This window comes from Phascolarctos cinereus, unplaced genomic scaffold (assembly GCF_003287225.1).
Source record: "Phascolarctos cinereus isolate Bilbo 61053 unplaced genomic scaffold, phaCin_HiC Scaffold_2;HRSCAF=192, whole genome shotgun sequence".
In the NCBI taxonomy this organism is placed as follows: Eukaryota; Metazoa; Chordata; class Mammalia; order Diprotodontia; family Phascolarctidae; genus Phascolarctos; species Phascolarctos cinereus.
Genome location: NW_027555625.1, coordinates 141862271 through 141882484, shown reverse-complemented (window position 1 = coordinate 141882484; position 20214 = coordinate 141862271). Strand labels below are relative to the sequence as shown.

General features: G+C 44.1%; 2 protein-coding genes across 3 annotated transcripts in view; one reads left to right on the top strand and one right to left on the bottom strand.

Moving 5' to 3' along the window:
- TNFRSF10B (TNF receptor superfamily member 10b) overlaps positions 1–16275 on the top strand; it is a 34896-nt gene extending 18621 nt beyond the window's left edge. The window contains exons 2-10 of one of the 2 annotated variants that reach the window (XM_078149654.1): positions 7572–7674; positions 8166–8294; positions 9623–9737; positions 10118–10194; positions 10277–10381; positions 11714–11751; positions 12385–12549; positions 13442–13508; positions 14318–16275. In XM_078149654.1, the coding sequence (XP_078005780.1) occupies positions 7572–7674; positions 8166–8294; positions 9623–9737; positions 10118–10194; positions 10277–10381; positions 11714–11751; positions 12385–12549; positions 13442–13508; positions 14318–14628 (1110 nt within the window). In that variant the 3' untranslated portion in view covers positions 14629–16275. Of the gene's footprint in view, positions 1–7571; positions 7675–8165; positions 8295–9622; positions 9738–10117; positions 10195–10276; positions 10382–11713; positions 11752–12360; positions 12550–13441; positions 13509–14317 lie in introns of both variants that reach the window. The other variant, XM_078149653.1, reaches the window with a different exon arrangement.
- The window catches only part of RHOBTB2 (Rho related BTB domain containing 2), a 27938-nt gene continuing 23934 nt past the window's right edge, over positions 16211–20214 (bottom strand). The window contains 1 exon segment of the mRNA XM_078149652.1: positions 16211–19521. Coding sequence (XP_078005778.1) covers positions 19304–19521 — 218 coding nt within the window. The 3' untranslated portion in view covers positions 16211–19303.

The following is a 20214-nucleotide window of genomic DNA, read 5'->3' as shown; positions in this document are numbered from 1 at the left end:
AAAAAAAAAGTGCTGCTTTAAATATTTTGGTGCATATGGGAATGTTCTTCCTATCATTGACTTCCTTGGGGTTTGTGCCTAGTAGTGTAATCTCTGGGTTAAAGGGTTGGACATTGTAGTCCCTTTATTTGCATAGTTCCAAACTGCTTTCCAAAATGGCTGTACTGATGCACAGCTTCACCAACAGACTTCTAGTGTGCCTGTCTTTCTGCTTTCCCTCCAACATTGACTATTCCCATCTTTTGTTGTCTTTGCCAGTTTTCTGGGAGTGAGGTGAAACCTCCCAGGTTTGTTTTGATATGCTTTAATTCTAACTGTTTACCACCAGCCCTCTGGAGCCAAGACTGGCTGTTATATTTAGTCTAAATTCTGATGCCTTTTAATGTTTTTTTTTATTTACATAATTACAGCCCTTGTGTATATTGTTCTACTGGCTGTTTTCTTCTCTCTGCATCAATTCATACAAGTCTTCCTATGGTTTTCTGAATTCCTCGTATTCCTCATTTCTTGCAATGCAGTAATATTCCATGACATTCTTATGCCACAATTTGTTCAGCTGTTTTCCAGTCACAAAGCACTGACTTTTCTAATTTTGTGCTTCTGTTTGGTACTAGTAGTGCTGTGGATATGTGGGTGTCTCTAGGACCTTTCTATGGGAAAGAGTAGCATAAGTGGATGGTATGGAGCTCCAAAGAGAAAAGGGTTATTGTGAAATGATGATAGATGGCTAGAGTGCTGCCTGAAGCCAAGCTTCCACAAAATCTCACTCCAAAGAGATCCTCTGCAATTCTGTGCTAGAAATGGGGCTTTTAGGCCCTAGAGAAAAGAGTCACAATTGGCAACCAATCTTACATAAAGCCTCCACACAGTCTCATCTGTGCCCTTTCAAACTGATTAAATGTGGCATTTGTGGTTATTTCTATAAAAAGTTGGGCATTGAGTCTTTGGTTAGAAATATAACTCACTCTCAGACTATTTATTGTCCCTGTGGGAAAGTCATATTCACCTTAAGATATTCTTATAGCTATTTTTTTCAGAAGTGCAACTATCTGAATATGAAAGCATTAGGAATGGAGCATATTATGAGATTGGACTTGGAGTCAGGAAGACTCATCTTTGTGAGTTGAAATCTGGCCTCAAACAGTTGGTAGTGGTGTGATGCTGGGCAAGTCACTTCACCCTGTTTGCCTCAGTTTCCTTATTTGTAAAACGAGCTGGAGAAGGAAATGGCAAACCACTCCAACATCTTTGCCAAGAAAACTCCAAATGGGGTCACAAAGAGTTGGACACGACTGAACAAAATGTGAAATCACTGCAAAGTCACTTAGGTCATACTACGGAGGTGAAATTTCAAGAACAGAGACAGAGGTAAAGTAGTCCTTCCTTCAAGAAAGAATTTCCCTACACCTCCTAGTTCCCAGATGCTTTCTCTTGCTTCCGTTTTCATATGAAGAGAACCTGCCATTTGGTCTGCGCAGATGAAGACTGGAGATGCAGAAGGATATTGCATTCCATTGTTCAATGGTGTCTCACCCAGGTACTTACTTGAGTCTCAGCCCTCAGACACCTGCCCTGGTCACTGGAATTCCTTCATCTCTCTTCCTCTGACCACATCACCCTGCAAGGCAAATTTATTCCCACCAGTGGAAGAAGAACATCCCTTGCTGGTAGAGGGCCACAGTGTTGCTGTCATAGGGAGGACTGGATATGGCTGTGCAGTTGAGTGTGGATATGCTCTACACTCGGCATCCTTACCTGCAGATTGCCAACGTCCTGAGCAAACTCATATTTGGTTTTTAATAACCTACTTGCAAAAGTGAGGATTAGGAGGTGGATGACTCCTCATTTGTTTTTCCTGTGAGAAATTTACCCAGATTCCAATTCCATCTGATCTTCCCTTGAAGTGCATCTCAAATGGCCAATAAATCAGCGAGGCCGACAAGCAAGTTGCCTTTTATACTGAAATTGGTTGGTAAGTTGGTGTCATGAATTAGCAAAAAAGCCTAAGAACGTAACTAAACATCATCAAAATTCAGTTCTTTTGAGCACTTTTCCATTACTAATATGTCCCCATAAGTAATGTTTGGACACAAGATATTAAATGATATAGAATCAATAGGCTGCTAGGGGTGCTGATGAGCTTGAAGTCAGGAAGATCTGAATTTGAATCTTGCCTCAGACACTTAATGGTTGTGTCACCCTGTGTGAGTTGGTTCACCTCTGGGCCTTAGTTTTCCTCTTCTGTAAAATGGGTTTAATGACAGCACCTACCTCACAGGGCTGATGTAAGGATCAAATGGAACAATATATGTAAAATGCTTTGTAAACCTTAAAGTGCTAACTAATAAATGATAACTAATATTTTACGTATTCCTTTTCCTCCAGCCCCCAAGTCCAAATGGCTAAAGGGAACTGGAGAAGGGATATATAGTAACCAGGGAGGCTGTTCTTCCTCAAAATTATCTAACCCTGGGGCAGCTAGCTGGCACAGTAGATAGAGCACCAGCCCTGGAGTCAGGAGGACCTGAATTCAAATCCAGTCTCAGACCAGAGACTTGACACTTACTAGCTGTGTGACCCTGGGCAAGTCACTTAATCCCAATTGCCTTGACAAAAACAAAACAAAAAAATTATCTAACCCCAAATATTTCACTTCTTAGAGAGTAACTTGGGTCAACAGGTTCTTATTTCAAAATTTAAAAGCTTTTTTTTTTGAAGACAAGGTATAGGGAGGATATGACAAGGAGCACATTTGCAATGGATCCAAACTCCTCTTGTCCCCTTCAAAAAGAAAGCCTCCAAAGAGAAACCACATCATGCTTTCTTGTTACAATATCCTCCCCCAGCGTCTCTGCCAGTGCCTCATTTTGTTGTAGGTGGTCGGGTCAGGAGAGATGAAGGCATCTCAATGACCAGGGCAGGCGTCTGAGGGTTGAGACTCAAGCCAGTACCTAGTTGAGATACCCACTGGACAATGAAGTGCAATGACCTTCTGCTCTTAGGACATCTCCAGGCCTCATCTGCACAGACCAAATGGCAGATTGTCTTCTGTGGAAACAGAAGCAAGAAAAAGTGTCTGGGGACTAAAAGGGGAATGGAGCTTCTTGAAGGAAGGACTACTTTACCTCTGTCTCTGTTCTTGACATTTCTCCTCAGTAGTATGGCCTACAGGGAAAGCCCTGCCAGGATAATGGCGCTAGAAAACGGAGGAAGGTTTGACTCTGCTCTTGGCTCTAGACTGTGCCTTCTTTCTGAGGAACAGCCTTTCAAGGCCAGCCACTGGGGATAAGTTATTTGGCATGGTAATAATCCATGATAAAAAAGAAAAATACGAGATGGCTCTCAGTCCTGTGCAGGCCTTCTCCCCCCACCGAATTTTTATCCTCATAAAAGACCGGGGAGATAGTCAACCAGCATTTATTAAGCACCTGTGCTAAGCACTGGGAATACAAAGAAAGGCAAAAGGTGGCCTCTGTTCTATAGGAGCTCACAGTCCAATGGGGGAAGTAACGCGCAAATAATTGCATACAAAATAAGTTTTACGCAGGAAATTATCAACAGAGGGAAAGCACTAGAATCAAGACTTCTTGTAGAAGCTGGGCCTTGAAAGAAACCAGAAAAAACAAGAGATAGATGTGAGGAGAAAGAGCATTTCAGGGATGGAGGCAGCCAGGGAAAACGCCCGGGATTGGGAGATGGAGTTTCTTGTGTGAGGAACAATGAGGAAGCTGGTGGGAGTGTGAGGTGTAAGAACTTTTTTCAATTCAACATTTATTAGGTTCCTGCTATGTGCCAGACACTGTGCTAAGTAAAGAACAAGAAAGACAGCCCCTGCCCTCAAGAAGCTTATAGTCAAATAGGGGAAGGATGCTGCAAAGCAGGAGAGGTCCTACCTGGCAGGACCCAGTTGGGGGCATTTTATTCCGTGGACTTCAAAACAAGCAGAGCTGCAGGTTTTGGAAAGTGGAGTGAGCTAGACAGTCCAGAGTCCTGCCCTCTCTAAAGGAAAGCTTTGGGAGGAGTTTAGCGTTCCATCCTCCAATCAGAAGAGGAGCTGAAGGAGTTGGGAAGGTAGTGGGTTAAACAGCATGAATGGAAAGGTGAGGGCGGGGATGGCAGGTTAGGAAGGGCTGTGAACACCAAACAGAGGATTTTGTATTTGATCCTGGAGGTAACAGGTAAACGCTGAAGTCTGTTGATGAGAGTGGGTACCAGAGTCATAGCTGTGCTTTAGGAAGATCACTTTGACATTTGAATGGAGGATGAACTACAGTAGGGAGAGACTTGTGCCAGGGAGACCCTTCCCCTCACCAGCCACAGGTAGGCTACTTGGTGATGGTCTGCACTAGGGTGAGGGCAGTGTCCCAGGAAAGAAGGGGACCTATTCCAGGGACGTTACAAAGATAATTTATTAACCCCATTTTATAGATGGGGAAACTGAGCCAGTGTGAAGTAACTGGGTCACACAACTAGCAAGTATTTGAGGCAGGATTTGAACTCGGGCCTTCCTGACTCTAGGTCCAGCACGCTGTCCATTCTACCACCCAGCTGCCTGCTGATTTTCTGACTCTTTTAATCTCCTTGCTGGCATTTCTGATTATTTTTATCGTCCTGAATTGCTTTTTTAACCACCTGGATAGTCACTTCTACATGAAGGTATTGGAATGTGATTCCGGTAAAAGGACTGTTTGTTTGAACCTTGGGGCAATGAGTCATCTATTGTACTAGATTATGTAAATAGTGACCTGAGCATCCATTGATCAAAGAGCAGACAGAATCCTGCAGGTCATTATCAACTTTGACATTCTTGATAAAAATGAAACTAGAAGACAAAAGGAAGTTGCTGCTAAATGGAAGAATGATTTGCTAATTCTCCTCAGAGGCAAAGAAAGAAAAAAAAAAGGAGTTAGCAGAGTTGGTTTCATTGTGCATCCAAAGGCAAAATAGATCATTTTGGGGGATGTTTGTTTACATTACATTTCAGTGTTTCTGATGAACTTTTGCAAAAAGGTTGTTCTGAAGATAATTGCAGCTTATACATGAATATTTGTTGCAGAGGATGAAGAAATAGAGGAATTCTACAAAGAGCCTCCAAATTAAGTCAACATATACTTTAATACTGACTATATTTGTCTCATCAGTGAAGTTTGGTGCAGTGTTTTCTTTCTCATTTTTTGAGAATAACTTGTCCAACACAAGTAAATCACTTTAAACTTTGGAAAAAAAATTCACTTGTAAATTCATCTGGATCAGGGTCCCCCTTCCCCCAAGCCCTCTCATTCTTTGGATTTCTATCCCCAGCATCTAACACAGTATCTGCCAGATAGTAGGTACTTAAATAAATGTACTTACTTATTAATTGTGTTAAGGCAGCTAGGCGTCACAGTAGATAGAGCGCTGGGCCTGAACTTAGGAAGGTGAGTCTTCCTGAGTTCAAATCTGGCCTCAGACACTTACTAGCTCTGTGACTCTGGGCTACTTAACCCTGTGTGCCTCAGTTTCCTCATCTGTAAAATGAACTGGAGAAGGAAATGGCAAATCAGTCCAGTATCTCTGCCAAGAAAATCCCAGAAGGGGGGAGGGTCACAAAGAGTTGGCATGATTAAAACAGCTGAATAACAACAAAAAATTGTGCTAAGCTCTGAGACTATAGAGACAAAAATGAAAGAGTCCCTCCCTTTAAGGAGTTTTATATTGCATGTATCTTTGGGTCAAAACTAAGGAATAATTCAGTGTTTTTTTCTCACGTTCCAATTGTATTCCAGGATGATTGAGCCAATTCACAGTTCTACCAAGAGTAAATTCCCTTGTGGCTTGTTCAATTTCCTTTTCTGTGATAAGATTGCTTTATCTTTATTTCATGTTTTGTTAATTTGGATATCTTGTGTTTCTGTAGTGACCCTTTCATTGTAATGGAGAAAACCAGGTAGGCAAAACTAAGTGACCATCTCTGATAGCATATGCATAGCTCCACACCCAAAGCTGTAGTTCTCAATCTCCCTACCAGAAAGGAACAAAGAGTATTTCTTCCTTTGTTCTCTGGGACCAAGATTGGTTTTTGCAGATCAATAAGAATGCAACTATCCCTTTTAGTGGGTATTTTTTGGTATCAGTGTTACTGTATTTTTCTCCTGATTGTTCTCTTCACTCTGTATCAGTCCATACAATTCTTCTAATGTTTCTCTGAATTCCTTATAGTTGTTCTTTCTTAAAGGGAAATAATAACTCATTGTATCTATATGCCACAATTTGTTTAGCCATTGACTATTTAGTTTGTACCCACCTTGTTTCCAGCTTTTTTCCTACCACAAAAGTGATGCTATGAATATTTTAGTATATGAGACCTTTGTTTCTGTGACCTTTTTGGGGTCACCTGTGAGGGCCCCTCCCCAGGGTTGCCTTGAGGGTAGCTAGGTGATGCAGAAGATTGATCACTGGGCCTGGAATCAGGAAGACCTGGGTTCAAATTTGGCCTGAGATACTTACTAGCTGTGTGACCCTGGGCAAGACACTTAGCTTCTATTTCCCTCAGTTATCTCAACAGTAAAATGAGGATCATAATAGTATTTGCCTCCCAGGGTTGTTGTGAGAATCAAGTGAGATAATATTAGTAACGCACTTGGCACAGTACCTGGCACATACTAGGTGATTCATAAGTGCCTGTTCCCTTCCCCCCAACTACCTTATGTTTATTTGTGCTTAATCTCTTTATATTTATTTTATATATCCTTAGAGATCTACTGCTATTCTCCCTTAGAATGCAAACTTCTTGAGGGCAAGGATTGTCTTATTCTTTGTACCCCCAGCATCTAACACGGCGCCTGCCACATAGTAGATTAATAAATGCATTTATTAATTTGCTATGCACTGAGATAGAAATGAAAGGGTCTCTGCCTTCAAGGAATTTTATACTGTATTTGAGATATCTTTGGGTCAAAATTTATGAATAACTCAGTGACTTTTTCATATAATTCCTAATTGTATTCCAGAATGACTGGACCAATTCCATCAGCAGTATATCAGTGTACCCCTCTCTTTATAGTCCCTTCAGCACTGACTATTTCTGCTTTTTATTGTCTTTATTAAATTAACCATTGAAGACTAATTTGGGTGGGGAATGAGAAGGAGAAATAGGGGAGGGACTTGAGGTTCTTACAGGGAGGTCATTGCTAGGGGAGGGAGAGGATAAGGACTGAGAGGCACATTTCTGAGCTGGATCCCTGATTAAATTCCTGAGTAAATGGGCTTTTATTCACACATTAAACTTTTTTGTTTCTTGTTTCCCACCCCACTCTAAGGTCCCTTAGAGAGGACATGATACTGATTCCCATGTCAGACAGCTCAACTGTAGTCACATTGCATTGAGGACAGTCTGTGCTGGGGAGGTCTGGCATGCATCCTTGCAATGTTACTGATACTACCCCTAGGAGGAGGCAGAGAAGGAGGTAGGGTGATTGGAGAAGGTGAACTTCACATACCAAGTGTGATATAGGCATGGAGAGTGGAATGGGCAAGAGAAGGAGAGGGGGGGATCTGGGTTCATGCCAATCCTTGTTTCTCTTTCTCCACAGCTCCTCATTGGTTCAGTCAACACCACTCAGTCAGGGATATTTCACCACGAAGCAGACACTCAACAAAGGCAGAGGCATGGCCTGGATGTCCAGTGTCCAGCAGGTATTCTGAATGAAAGTCTCTTTCCTCTTTGCATCTTTCCCCTCATATTCTGGAAGAGGAGAGAGGATAAACTCCTGTCTTGAAGTGGCTGTCTGTCTTTTGTCCTCACTGCCCATGCCTAGGGCCTTGGGCACACAGAAGGAGCTCCAAGCCCTTTGTCCATCAGAGTCAGACTCAATAAACATTTATAAGCCAGGCTCTATGCCAAGAGCTGGGTATACAAAGAAAGGCAGGCCTAAGATAATCCCTGCCAGTCGTAGTCTAATTGGGGGAAGATAATGCACAAGCTAAAGAGCGGGGAGTTTTAGGGGAAGGGAAGGTTACCCCGAATTGGTGAAGCCCTGTAAGGGGGGGGAGATGACTAGAGGAAAGTGAGGGTTTCAGAGTTGATTTTGCTAATGACACTTTCCTGCTGTCATAATTCGAACCCCTTAAAGTCCTATTTGATTGAACCATAGAAAAAGTCATACCTTACTCTTTTTGTCTCCTAGGAAAACATCTTAAGCCTGCTTCAATCCCTAACACAACAGCAGAGTGCCTGCCCTGCCACAGTGGCATAGACTTTACGGAGTACCCCAACGGACTTCCCTCCTGTATTCCTTGTCAAATCTGCAAGCCAGGTACTAGGAATGGAGAACTCGAGGCTGGAGTAGAGACAGGGCAGTATCACGGAAAGAGTACTAAGCCTCAGTTTCCTCATCAGTCAAATGAAGGAGCTGACTTAGGTGATATCTGAAGTCTTTCCCAGTGCTAACAGTGTGGTTCTAAAAGAGTTGGAGGGGACGGGAGGGGTGGAGGGATGGGGTTTGGGGAAACATAAATGAAGGAACTTGAATTACAAGATTATTTCTACGCTTAACCAGCAGAGGGCAGAGAGGGAGTCTAAATCTAAACACCTTTTGGCCATTAGAACTTGGTTCCTATGATTAAAAAACCATAATACACTATCAAAAGAAACTGTTGATAGCTCAGCAAATGAGTGTAGACAGAGTTCGAGGTAGCACATGTTGTATTTGAGAGGTCTGGCTTTTCTCCATGCTTCCTCTTCTGAAAATGAGTACATTTTGCAATGATCCTGATTTTACATGGATCCCCCCGAACGCCTGTACTTTGAGTGTGCAAAATATTTACAACCAAACTTTGATATGACTCACTGTATCAAGAACAACTAGTAAATGAGCTCAAGTCAACAAGCATTTATTAAGCACCTACTGTATGCCAAGGACTGTGCTTTATATGGTATATATTATTCATGTAATGTAATGTAGTCACATACATGCATAAAATACAATATATACCACATATGAATATATAATACATTACATACATTTATAAATGCATACATATAGGTAAATATGCATGTATGTCTATACCTATGCATGTGCATGTATATATGTGTGTATTTGTGTACACATGTATGTATTGTATATGTGTGTATTTGTTGTATTACATTACAATATAAGAGCCAGCATCCTGCACTCAGTCCCGCTCAATTTTATGTCCACCCAGGATGCTCTGCCCCTTCTTCCAGGCACCCAAACCCTACCCATATTCTAAAGCCCAGATCAAGGGCTCCCTACTTCATGAAACCTTCTACAGTTACTCCATCCCATGCTGATGACCTTCTATGTCAGTGCCATGCACCTCAGCCCTTGAAAAATAAAAACAAAGCAGTGTCTGATTAGCAGTCTCTCTCTGTGTCCAGCTGTGTGCTTCTCGGGCAGACACTGTACTCCAGATTTCCTCAGGTGCCTCTAATCTCTCACGCCACACAGGGCCTAATCCCTATGCATGATACTGGACACAGAAGATGGTCCATAAAGATTTCTTGGGTTGAACTGAATTGCCCTGGAGCAGCAGAGGAGATAGAGAAGTTTGGAGCTTACTAGTCATGGAGAGTGAAAGGGAAGGTGATGTTCCAGACATAAGTCATTCTCTGTATCTCTAGACCAGGAAGAGGTAATGCCGTGTAACGCCACCCGGAACACCCAGTGTCATTGCAAGTCTGGCACCTTCTGTCCGAAAGACCATCCCTGCGAGATCTGCAAAAAGTGCAAATCCAAGTAAGGACCCAGTGAGGGTCTCCCCAGAGCTGGGGATTTCTGGTGGAAGGCAAAGAAAAAGTCTTTTCCATCAGTCCCTTTTCTCCTTTATTATTCCCTGCAAATAGTCATCATTCCCTCCTTTTCTTCAAGTACTTCTGGGTCTGGCCATTCATCTGTAAACCCTGTTTCTCTTCCCAAAACAACTTCACTATTCTGCTTTGAGTGGGTATATCTACCCCAAAGGCCCTCAGGGCTCACCTGCTGGTTGAAACCAATTTAACTTGTTGTTCCCAGCTTCAGCATCTCTCCTTGCCCATCTTCTGAATCTGGCCCTTCTGCCTTTTTCTTAATGATTTTCCCTACATGTGGTTCAGACCTTCCTATTTCTTTATGCTCAGGTGCCCCAAAGGGATGATAGAAATCAGCTCTTGCAGCCCTCGGAGTGACTTGGAGTGTGCCTACCCTCTGCCATCAGGTACTCACAAAGCACGTATGGGCATTTGGTGGAGACTAGGTGATCTAAGTACACATGTTCACCATTCCTTCTCTGTCCTCAGACACAAGAAATTATTGGATAACAGTTGCATCGGTGACAGCAGCATTATTCATCATGCTGGTTGTTTTTGGCAGTTTTTTCCGGTATACTTGTGCTGTTTCTGAAGGTAAGGGAGATATTCCTGGGGTGAGGGGTATAAAGAGTGGGCTAAGTTCCCTTGTACATGCTGTATTGTTCCCCCGTCCCCCTCCCAACTCATTTCCTTTCCTTTCAACACACATACCTACCTCTCCACCTGTGCACATCCATTTTTCAAAACCCAGCTCAAGCCTTGCCTCCTTCATGAAACCTTCCCCAGCCATCCCCAGCCTTTCTTTATTAAGTCAGGTGATCTAATGGATTGGACAGTCAACTCAGCCCTAGGATGAGCTGAGTTCAAATCCCGTCCCTGATGCTTATGACCTATGTAGCCATGAGCAAGTCATTCCCTCTGGTAGGCAGCAGATGGCTACAAGATTGTTCTGGATGGTGTCTGTTGTATCTCACCGAGGGTCTCCAGCAGGGTATCCATAGAGGTGGCCTTTCCAGTTTTATTCAGCCATATAATGAGTTTTCTTATCTGTAAAATAGGAATAATAATACCTATCAGACTTATGTCACAGGATTGTTGTGAAGCTTAAGTGAGATAATATACGTAAAGTGCTTTGTAAACCTTAATGAGTTATATAAATGCCAGTCATTATTCACCTCTCCTTCATCAGTTCCTACCACAAGCCACATCTGTGCCAGACAATTTAGTACTTGACTGTATGCTGATTTTTGTTTATTGTCTCTTATCATTTGCTAATTGCTTTATACCTGTCTGTTTTGTCTTTCCAGTTCAGTTCTGTGCGGGCAGGCACTAGGCCTTCATTTATGCCCTTGCTCCTCTCCCAGCCCCCTCCCCCCATAGCACTGAGCCTAGTGCTGGGTAGGTAGGAGGCTTCCTGAAAAGCTCTGTGCTTGATTGATTGACAGGACAGGCAGCACAAAGCTCGGATAGAAGAAGTGTGAAAGGATCTTAGGATCACGGATTTAGAGCTAGAATTTTGCAGATGAGGAAATGCAGGCCTGGAGAGGTCAATATCTCTCCCCTTCCTCGGTGATATCTCTCCCCTTGCTTGAGAAAACCTCACCCTTTGGGGGTAGTTATACAGATGCATCACCCATGGGCCTGTGACTTCTGAAATCTACCTCCTTTTGACTGGCTAAGTCTCCTTAAACTCCTTAAGTTCCTAAGATTGGTTTGTTTGGTTTTTTTTCCCCCTCACATCCCAATTAGATCCAGAGAGCTAGAAAAGCTACCCTTTCTCCTGTCCTCTGCCCCTCTTCACTTGATCAAGTGATAGCTGGTTATCATAAGCTCCCTCTATACCCAGTACCATCCTGCATCCTGGTGGGATATTGTTGGAAAGACGGAGAGCTTCCCCTGATCAGGCGTGTTTTCCTTCCTTTCTAGCTGATAACTCATCTTTGAGGAATCCTTTGAACATCAAGGTGAGAGACACTTATAAATGGGTTTGGGGATGTCTCCCCTGCACTCACTGCGGCACATCTGGGGTGCACATCTTTCAGGGTCCAAAATTGTATACATTTCTTCAGTGTCCTTGCTTGGCCATTTTGCCTCAGGCAGTATCACTTGGGGTCACATTGCTGGGTCAACCCACTGAACATTCAAGGGTTTCTGTAAATAGTTCCCAAGCAGGAACCTCAATCTCTGGGACGGTGCTGGAGGTGACACATGGACCTTTTGAGAGCTACAGCTTCCTCTCTTCCCCACCCCTTCCCTGACACCCACATATCCTTTGCCCTGTCGCTGGTAACACCAATCTCCTCCCCCCAATACCTCCCCTCTCCCTGCTTTGGAAATATAAGTATAGCCTAGACTCCCCCAGGGTGATAGGTCAGTACCAAAGAGTTTACACTGGGTGCTTTCTGAGCGTTCCCTGCCAGGCAGCCCTGTACTCCACCCTGGGCCAGGCATGCATGGCACCTGATAGGGGAAAAAGAGAACAAACCTTACACTTTGGGGCAGTTATAGAGAATCCGCCCAGCCCTGTGGGCCTGTGACTTCTGAAATCTGACTACCTCCTTTTCTATGGTAAGGGATACTTGCTATCACTCCTGCAGAACAGCTGTCACCCACAGCATCCTGATGCTTGGGGTAATGAACACACTGAGAGTGATCACCAGAGCCAAGCAAATTCCCCTGAGAATCAAGGCAATGAATGTAAGGGGCTGTTGGAGGAAGTTATAACCATTCCCAAGACTGCAACAGCGAATGGGCATCATCCGGTGAGTAGGATCATCAAATCAGAGAGTTACAGCTGAAAAAGGAACCTCAGCAGTCACCTTGTCTTCCCTCCACCCTCCCTCCACCTCCATTTTACAGATGAAGAAACTGAGGTCTGGACAAATCAAGTGATCTGCCTAAGGTCACACAGTGCAGCTAGGTGGCCTAGTGCATAGAGTACTAGACCTGGAATCAGGAAGACCTGAGTTCAAATCCAGCCTCCCACACTTATTAGCTATGTGACCCTGGAAAGTCACTTAATCTCTGCCTCAGTTTCCTTATCTGTAAAATGGGGATAATAATAGCACTTCTCCCCCCTCACATCCCAGGGTTGTTGTAAGGATAAATGAGATAATGTTTCTAAAGCACTTTGCAAGTTCTCAAGTGTTATATAAATACTAGCTATTAGCTATTATTATTAATATGTAGTAAAACCTACTTACAAGGCCCTAGCACTTCATTGTACCGTCCCTTGTGGCTTCTTGGCTACATGGTGCCTTTGAAGTAGAGACTGCCACCCTCACCATATGTCCAGAGAACATGGTGGTCACGTCAATGGGCAGACAAGGTTCCCCAAGAATGAGGAGAATGGACCTGAACTGCGTCTTCCTGCAGAGATGGGGTACTCTCGTAGTAGAATTAGATAGGAGTTGAGGGGAGAAGGAATTAGTTGTGAGAAGTGTAGACTCAATATTACATTTCTCTGGTACTTCTCATGACCCCTTTGAGATGGGCAGGATAGGTATAACTCTCTCTCTCCCTGTCTTACAGTTGAGGAAACTTGAGTCCTAGAGAAGTGCAGAGACCTTTTTTATTCAGTACACTGCACATAGTACACAGAATTGGGTGCCCAGGCCTCCTGACTTCCATTGCTTTTCCCATTTCCTCTTGCAGGGCCAGGCAGAAGCACCTCTGGCCAATCCAAAGTCACTCTTTCCAGCTGATGGTGACCACATCAGGAGTAAGGGTTTTTTTTTTCTCTTTTTCTTTTAAAAGTCTTAGGTGTGGGATGAATGCCAGGGAGCAGAGGGCCTGAAGGGGATACCCTAAACCAGTGATGTCAAACACAAATAGACACAACCAGCATACATAAGGATCCCTTTAGGCTGCCTATTAATTTAGTTTTAAAATGTAATGTCATCCATGTTGAATTATATTTTTATTTATTTTACTAAGTATTTCCCAATTCCATCTTAATCTGGTTCCTGTTGTGGGCTGCAAGGGCTGAGTGTTTGACACCGTCCCCTTAAATTTCTCCGCTTGGTGCTGCTGGGGTGGGGTCCTGCAGGAATGAATGTGCAGGGCCCAAGCAGTAATGATTGCTGCTGAGTTATTGAAACCTAAAGTTGAAAAGACCTCAGAAAAGCTCAGTATGTTTCCCGTAGCCTCCTTCTGTTATTCTTCTCCACTGCCTGCCTGTCTGAACCCATGCCAACCCACAATGACTGCCTCCTCCCCGAATTCTTGAAGTACTCACGGTATATAGCATTCATTTGGCATTTGCCACAGCAGACTGCTGTGTTTTCTCTAGCTAAACTGCATGCCCTGTGAGGGCAGTAGCCATGTCTTAAATTTTGTTTTAACTGGGGGTTTTTCAGTCCCCTTCAGCATACCCTGCCTCCTACCTTCCAACATGGCCAAAGTAATTGTTGATGACTGATTAGTATCCTATGTCAGCTAGCCTCATTGACTCTAGTCTCATAACCATAGAAGTCTTCTCTCTGTTCCCCACCCCAACTAGCTGCCTCCACAACTTTATTTCTTCTCCAGCTTTGGAGAAGTCTTTCTTTATCTTTGAACAGGAGGTGCCCTGGGATTGCTGGAAGCAGTATATGAGGCAGCTGGGGCTGAGCCAGAATGAGATCCAATTAGCCAGAGCAGCGGAGAGTAACATCAAGGACCAGCCACATAGCTTGCTTATGGCGTGGCTGAATAAAACTGGAAAGGAGGCTACTGTGGACTGCCTGCTGCAGACCCTGGACAAGATACACCAGAGGGCTGCCCGAGAAACCATCCATGACGAACTCATCAAAAGCAAGCTCTATGTCTACCAGGAAAGAGAGGACAAGAAGCCAAACTAAGACTGACAGAAGGGTGGAGGGGGTCACAGGTATCATCACATTTTGCCTTTCTCCTCCTTCTGTGAATACATTAACTTTGGAGGAGTCACAGAATAACCAGGTATGAAAGTTATGTAAAAATAACCTGACCTCTGAGGATGTTCTCCTATGGTACCCTCTTGGGACAGATCAAGTTGAGGTCTTGAAAATGTGAGTTTCTTGAAGGAAGTAGGCCAACAGCTGCCTTCCATGTATTTCTATATTTTATGGCCTGTGACTTTTTCATATGTTTACATTTTTCTACTTTTGTATATTTGTATAGCCCAAGGATTTACATCACTACAGTATTACAAATTTACTATCAATCTGCTAATGTAAGTTTTGATTCAGGGCTTAAAATACACAGTAGTGTTTTTATTCTACAATTTTTTAAAAGTAAATTAGAAAATGTATTTTTTAAAATTTAATGAATGTTTTAAAAGTGGTATAAAAAAGGGTTATTTTTTACTATCCCTCGCAGTGGGAAAAACACTATGACTCTAGATGTGAAGTCAAACGTAGTATTGTGTGACAGGCAGGTGACTTCACTTGTCTGATCATTAGCTTTTAAATTTGTGAAAATGGAGACAGTAACATGTCTTTTTTTTATTTATGCATGTTATGTGATAGCATTCAAAAGCACTTTGAAAACTATCAAATATGTGTTGGGTTTTTTTTTTTAGTTTAATAAGTATTATTTCACTGTGGCCTGGTCGGTATAAGCACAAGACCAGGTTCTAGTGCTCATTAAACAGAAACTGCTGTGCCCTAATAAGTCACTTTACTCTGGGTCTGTTTCTTTGAGAAAAAGGATTTGGACAGACCAGCTTTTTGTCAGCACTAGTTTTCTTGCACTTTGAACTAGTATAGTCCCCCAATTTATATGGCTGAGCCGGACCCTTTGAGGTGGCTAGTTTCTGGTTAGAGATCTCATTGTGACTGTGTAGAACAAGAATGTTGGTATTTGGAATTTTTTTTTCATTTTGTTTTTCAAATTTCTAAGCCATATAGTCTTCTCCCTTAGTATGGACGTCACCATAGCTGACATAAAAACCCATGCCTAGAACATGGCAGGTTCTTGATGAATGTTCTTTAGTCCCCTGTTACAATGTGAGTAGATTTTACCTAATCTGTCTCCCTTGGCTGGAGGTGTAGAGTGATAAGCAGGAAAAAACAAAACAAAACAAAACAAAGGGTGATTGGCCTCCACCCTTGAGTAACTAAGCTGCTTTTGCAGAGAAATTTGAAATTTGTGTCCTGCTGCTCAATCAGGCCCTACTGCCTGGGATAAGGGATCACACATATCTCAGGAATAGTTTTTTTTCAAGTTTAGGGGATCTCTGAATTCTGATCCTACCACAGAACAGCTGTGACTGTCTCTGAATTTAGTTCCCTCATCTGCAAAATGGGAACCTTTTATGCACTTATTGTGAGAAGAAATGTTTTGTTACCAATCAAGTAATTGTAAATGGAAGGAACATATTTTTTCTTGCATCTCTGTCTTCTCAGAATTGGTTCAGGTAACTCAATGTCTTTGCAGAAGAGCAAGAACAAAACAATGGCATTGTGTATAAAAGTTATGTATTTATGAATTTATGCTCAAATTAAATATGAAACCTTGTATAAAAAGAGGGTTTTTTTTTCTCCTTCTTCCCTCCCACCTCCCAATGAGTAGCATCAGTTCTTGCCTCTGTAATTTGGTCAACCATGCCCTGCATGGGCGAGTTACGTTAACTCATGCCAACTCTTGGAATTCATCTCAAAGCCCGAGGAGATGTGAGGGCAACGTCTCCATCTCTTCCCCCAGCAGAGAGGTATATATCTGCTTTTCCAGCTAGGGGTCAGAGTTTGTCTACCCTCTAAGGGCTGGTTCAGCTAGGTTGGTACCCCAGGCCACAAACTGGACCAGAGGGTGATAGAAATTGGCTCTGAGGGCACAGCAGGGGAGAAGGGGAGAGGGATCCCTGAGGGAGTAACTGTCCTTCACTGGGCATTATGTTTCCCTTTTTTTCTCTCTTCTTCCTAGGCTCTATCCAGGCCCATCTAGGAAAAAAACCTTTGAAAGGAAGAAGTCATTTTTTTCCAATCAGGAAACTCCAATCATTTGGCTGGGTCCTTCCTTTCTCCCTCAACCGACTTCCTATCCTCTTACTCCAAACACAGACCTGAAAACTCTGGAAACCTCCCTATTTTGTTGGGCAAGTCATCACCCTGTCCCCCCCTTTCTGCCACGGGGGGTCTGTGGGCTTCATGAAGGCCCTGTGAAGATCAGTTCTACCCTGCCCCTATGTAGGGATGCTTGTAATCACACCATACTGTACTTGCCCTTTTTCTTTTAAGGAGAAACTAAGGGTACAGCAGCATTTGTCAACACAGCACCAGCCTTATTCCCCTGTGCCTGGGCATATAGGGAGAGAAGGCCAGCGGAGGGCAGCACATCACCAAGGTGGCCAGTCAGCTTGGGAAATGAACCTTGGGGCAGAGAGTATACATGAAAAACAGAGCTCTAGTGGTCCCCACAGTTTAACTGTTCGTCTGGAACAAAGTTTGCTCTGCAATAAGCTAAACAGGCTGGTCAATCCAGCCTGGACTAGACCCAATTCTTGACATCCCAGGGCTTCCTTTTCCCCACCAGCCCTATGGAGCCCAGGAAACATACTAGGACATCAGACTACCAGGTGGGCCCCTCCCACAGCTGCCCAGAAGGGGCAGTCAGTCTCTGAAGGGTTCCCCCCCTACCTCCCAGGCCCCTGTTTAAAAACTTAGAGCCAACAAAAATACTAGCTACTAATTAGGCCTTAATACTAAGGCTACTAAGGAAAGGGGTCAGGGAAAGGAACATTGAGAAAGGAGCTTTGCCAGCCCTCCTTTTGCTCCATGGGGGCTGCAGGCTCTCTTATCACCCCCTTCCCCTCCCTAGAACCACAACCCTGCTCTGTTTCTCAAAACAGTGGCCTCTTGTCCTGATCTACACACTATCCTTTTTCCACTCTCCCAAATTGAGGGGCGGGGGAGGAGTGGAAGATGCCATAAATTTAAAGAAAAGCCAGTTCCCTAACTCCTCTCAATTAATTCCCCCCCCCCCCACACACACACATATACACACACAACACAAAGTACCCCATGGTACCACCCAGTAAAGACCAGGTGTGTGACTTTCACTCTTAGGGAAGGGAAAACCAAAGGGTCAGCCCGGGAGGACACGGAAGCCATTGCGGGCAGGTGTTGATCACTAGGCTTCCAAGGGCCAAGAATTCACCTCTAGCCCATCTGAACCACCTCCCCCACTAAGTCAGTGACTCCAGGGCTCCCTAAAGGCAGGAAACAGCAGAGGTGAAGCCCTTTCCACTTGGAGAGCTGGCTGCAGAGCTATTCTCACAACCCAGTCCTTTCTTTCTTCTCTAGCAACCTTCTCTCTTGGCCTCAGTGGCTTTTGTTTGGCTTAATATAAAGGATGTAAAGTATCTTTTTCTGCTTTTGGTTCCATAGAATTTGTGGAGGATTTTGGGGGAATTTTAGTTATTTCTGTCTCTCCTTGTAACCCCCCCCCAAAAAAAAAAGCTGGGCTCTCTGACCAGAGGTTGGGAAGAGTATGATGTAGTGACAAAGTACCTGGGTTTGAATCCTAGCTCTACCACAAACTACCTGTGTGACATTAGGTAAGTCACCTAAACTCCCTAGACCTGTTGAAGTGGGACTAGATCATCTCTATAGCCCTTTCTGGTTCTAGGTCCTGTGAACTGTAGCTGTTGAACACAGACCCTCACTCCCTTCTACCTTCCTTCTTTTCCTACTCACTCCTACCTATTCCTGTTGGTTTCTGTTTTCTCTCAGCCTTGTGGAAGAAGGTAAGCAGTGAAGAGTTTCTCACTGGCATCACCATTTCTAGCTTGCTGAGCTTTGAACAGCTATAGCTGTATTCAGACACCAGGGGCTTGCCTGGGCTACAAGGCCCCCTGTAAAATGCCTGGGTGATGGGTGGGAGAAGGCCCTCTTAGCCCTCCTGCCATCTTCATCAAATAGACACTCTTCAAAATGAGCAGCTCTAGTGATGGAGTGAGGACAAGTCCAACCCTGGTTTACAAAGAGGGGGTGGGGGACTGTGGCGCTTGACTTGGCCCCAAGTGAACTTTCCCCCAACACATTTGCGAACTACAAGTCCTTTGGAAAAACGTCAGTCAGTTCTGGGAGAAACCTTGTTCTCTCCTCACCAAGGCATTTGGGACCCTCTCTCCCCCAATCAAAATAGAAGCCCTCTACAAAAATCACAACTTCCCATAAACCCAGATGTCTTGGATTCCCTTGGCTCATGGATCTCCAGCCATGACTAGGGTTCCAAATCCCAAATGGGAAAAAAGAGGATGGATGACTGAAGTGCTGGCTGTCTCTGCTGCCTCCTTTGGGGAGTCCTGGGAAGCTCTGGCTCCTTCCCATCCTCAGCTAGTCCCCATGCCTCTCACCAGAGCCTCGCCTTTCTTCCATTGAAATGGTTTGGCTGGTGTTATCTGCTCCACCCTCATGGGCCTAGTGGATTAGGTCCTCTTGTCCCTGGTGAGGGGAAGGGGGGGAAACGCAGATAAAGGGGGACTGAAGGGGCTAGAGCAGGTGGACAGGAGAGAATAGCAGTGGAGTCGTCCTGGGAGGGTTGAGGCAGCTCTCAAACTACGGCTGAGGAGGAGGAGGGAGATGAAGAGGAGGCTGCAGAGGAGGAAGGAGATGAGGGGCCATTCCAGAAGAGCCACTTCCTCTTAGGTTGCCGCTTCAAGTGCAGGTAGTCTTCCTTCTCTCGCTCTTTCCGGGCTCGCTGGTAATGATCTTCCTCTTTGAGGTACCAGACAGGTGGCCACCGATGCTTCTCAAAGTACTCCTGGTTTTCTGGAGAACACAATGGGGATGGGTTACAATAAGGAAAGCCAGGAGCCACCTAACATCTAAACATACTCCTTCAAAGCTCCCAGAAGATGGTTCAGTTATGTGATCGACAACTATTATTGACTGCCTCCTGGGTGTGCAACTGACACTTTGGGGAAACAGACTGATTAATGGACATGGTGCCTGCCGACAGGAAGTTCCTAGCCTAGAAGAAAACATATATACCAGATGTAAAGTAGCTTGAGAGTGACAGACACTATTGCCATCAGAGTTCAGAAGAGGAGGACAGGGGCAGCTAGGTGGCACAGCAGATAGAGTACTGGCTCTGAACTCAGGAGGACCCGAGTTCAAATCCAGCCTCAGACCAAATACTTGACTCTTACTAGCTGTGTGACCCTGGGCAAGTCACTTAACCCCAATTGCCTTAAGAAAAAAAAAGGGAGGACAGTGCTTCCAAGATGGGCAACCAAGAAAGGCTTCATTGGACAGGTAAAGTATGTACTTGGCCTTGAAGGATGCCTTGGGAGGCAGTCTGGCATAGTAGTCGGGATACTGGACTTGAAGTCAGGAAGATCCAGGTTTGAATCCTGCCTCAGAAACTTAATTGCTTTGGGACTGTGGGCAAGTCATTTAACTCTTTGGACCTCATCTGTTTAATTAGGTCCAAACTGATCCTAGAATTTAAAGCTTTCCAGC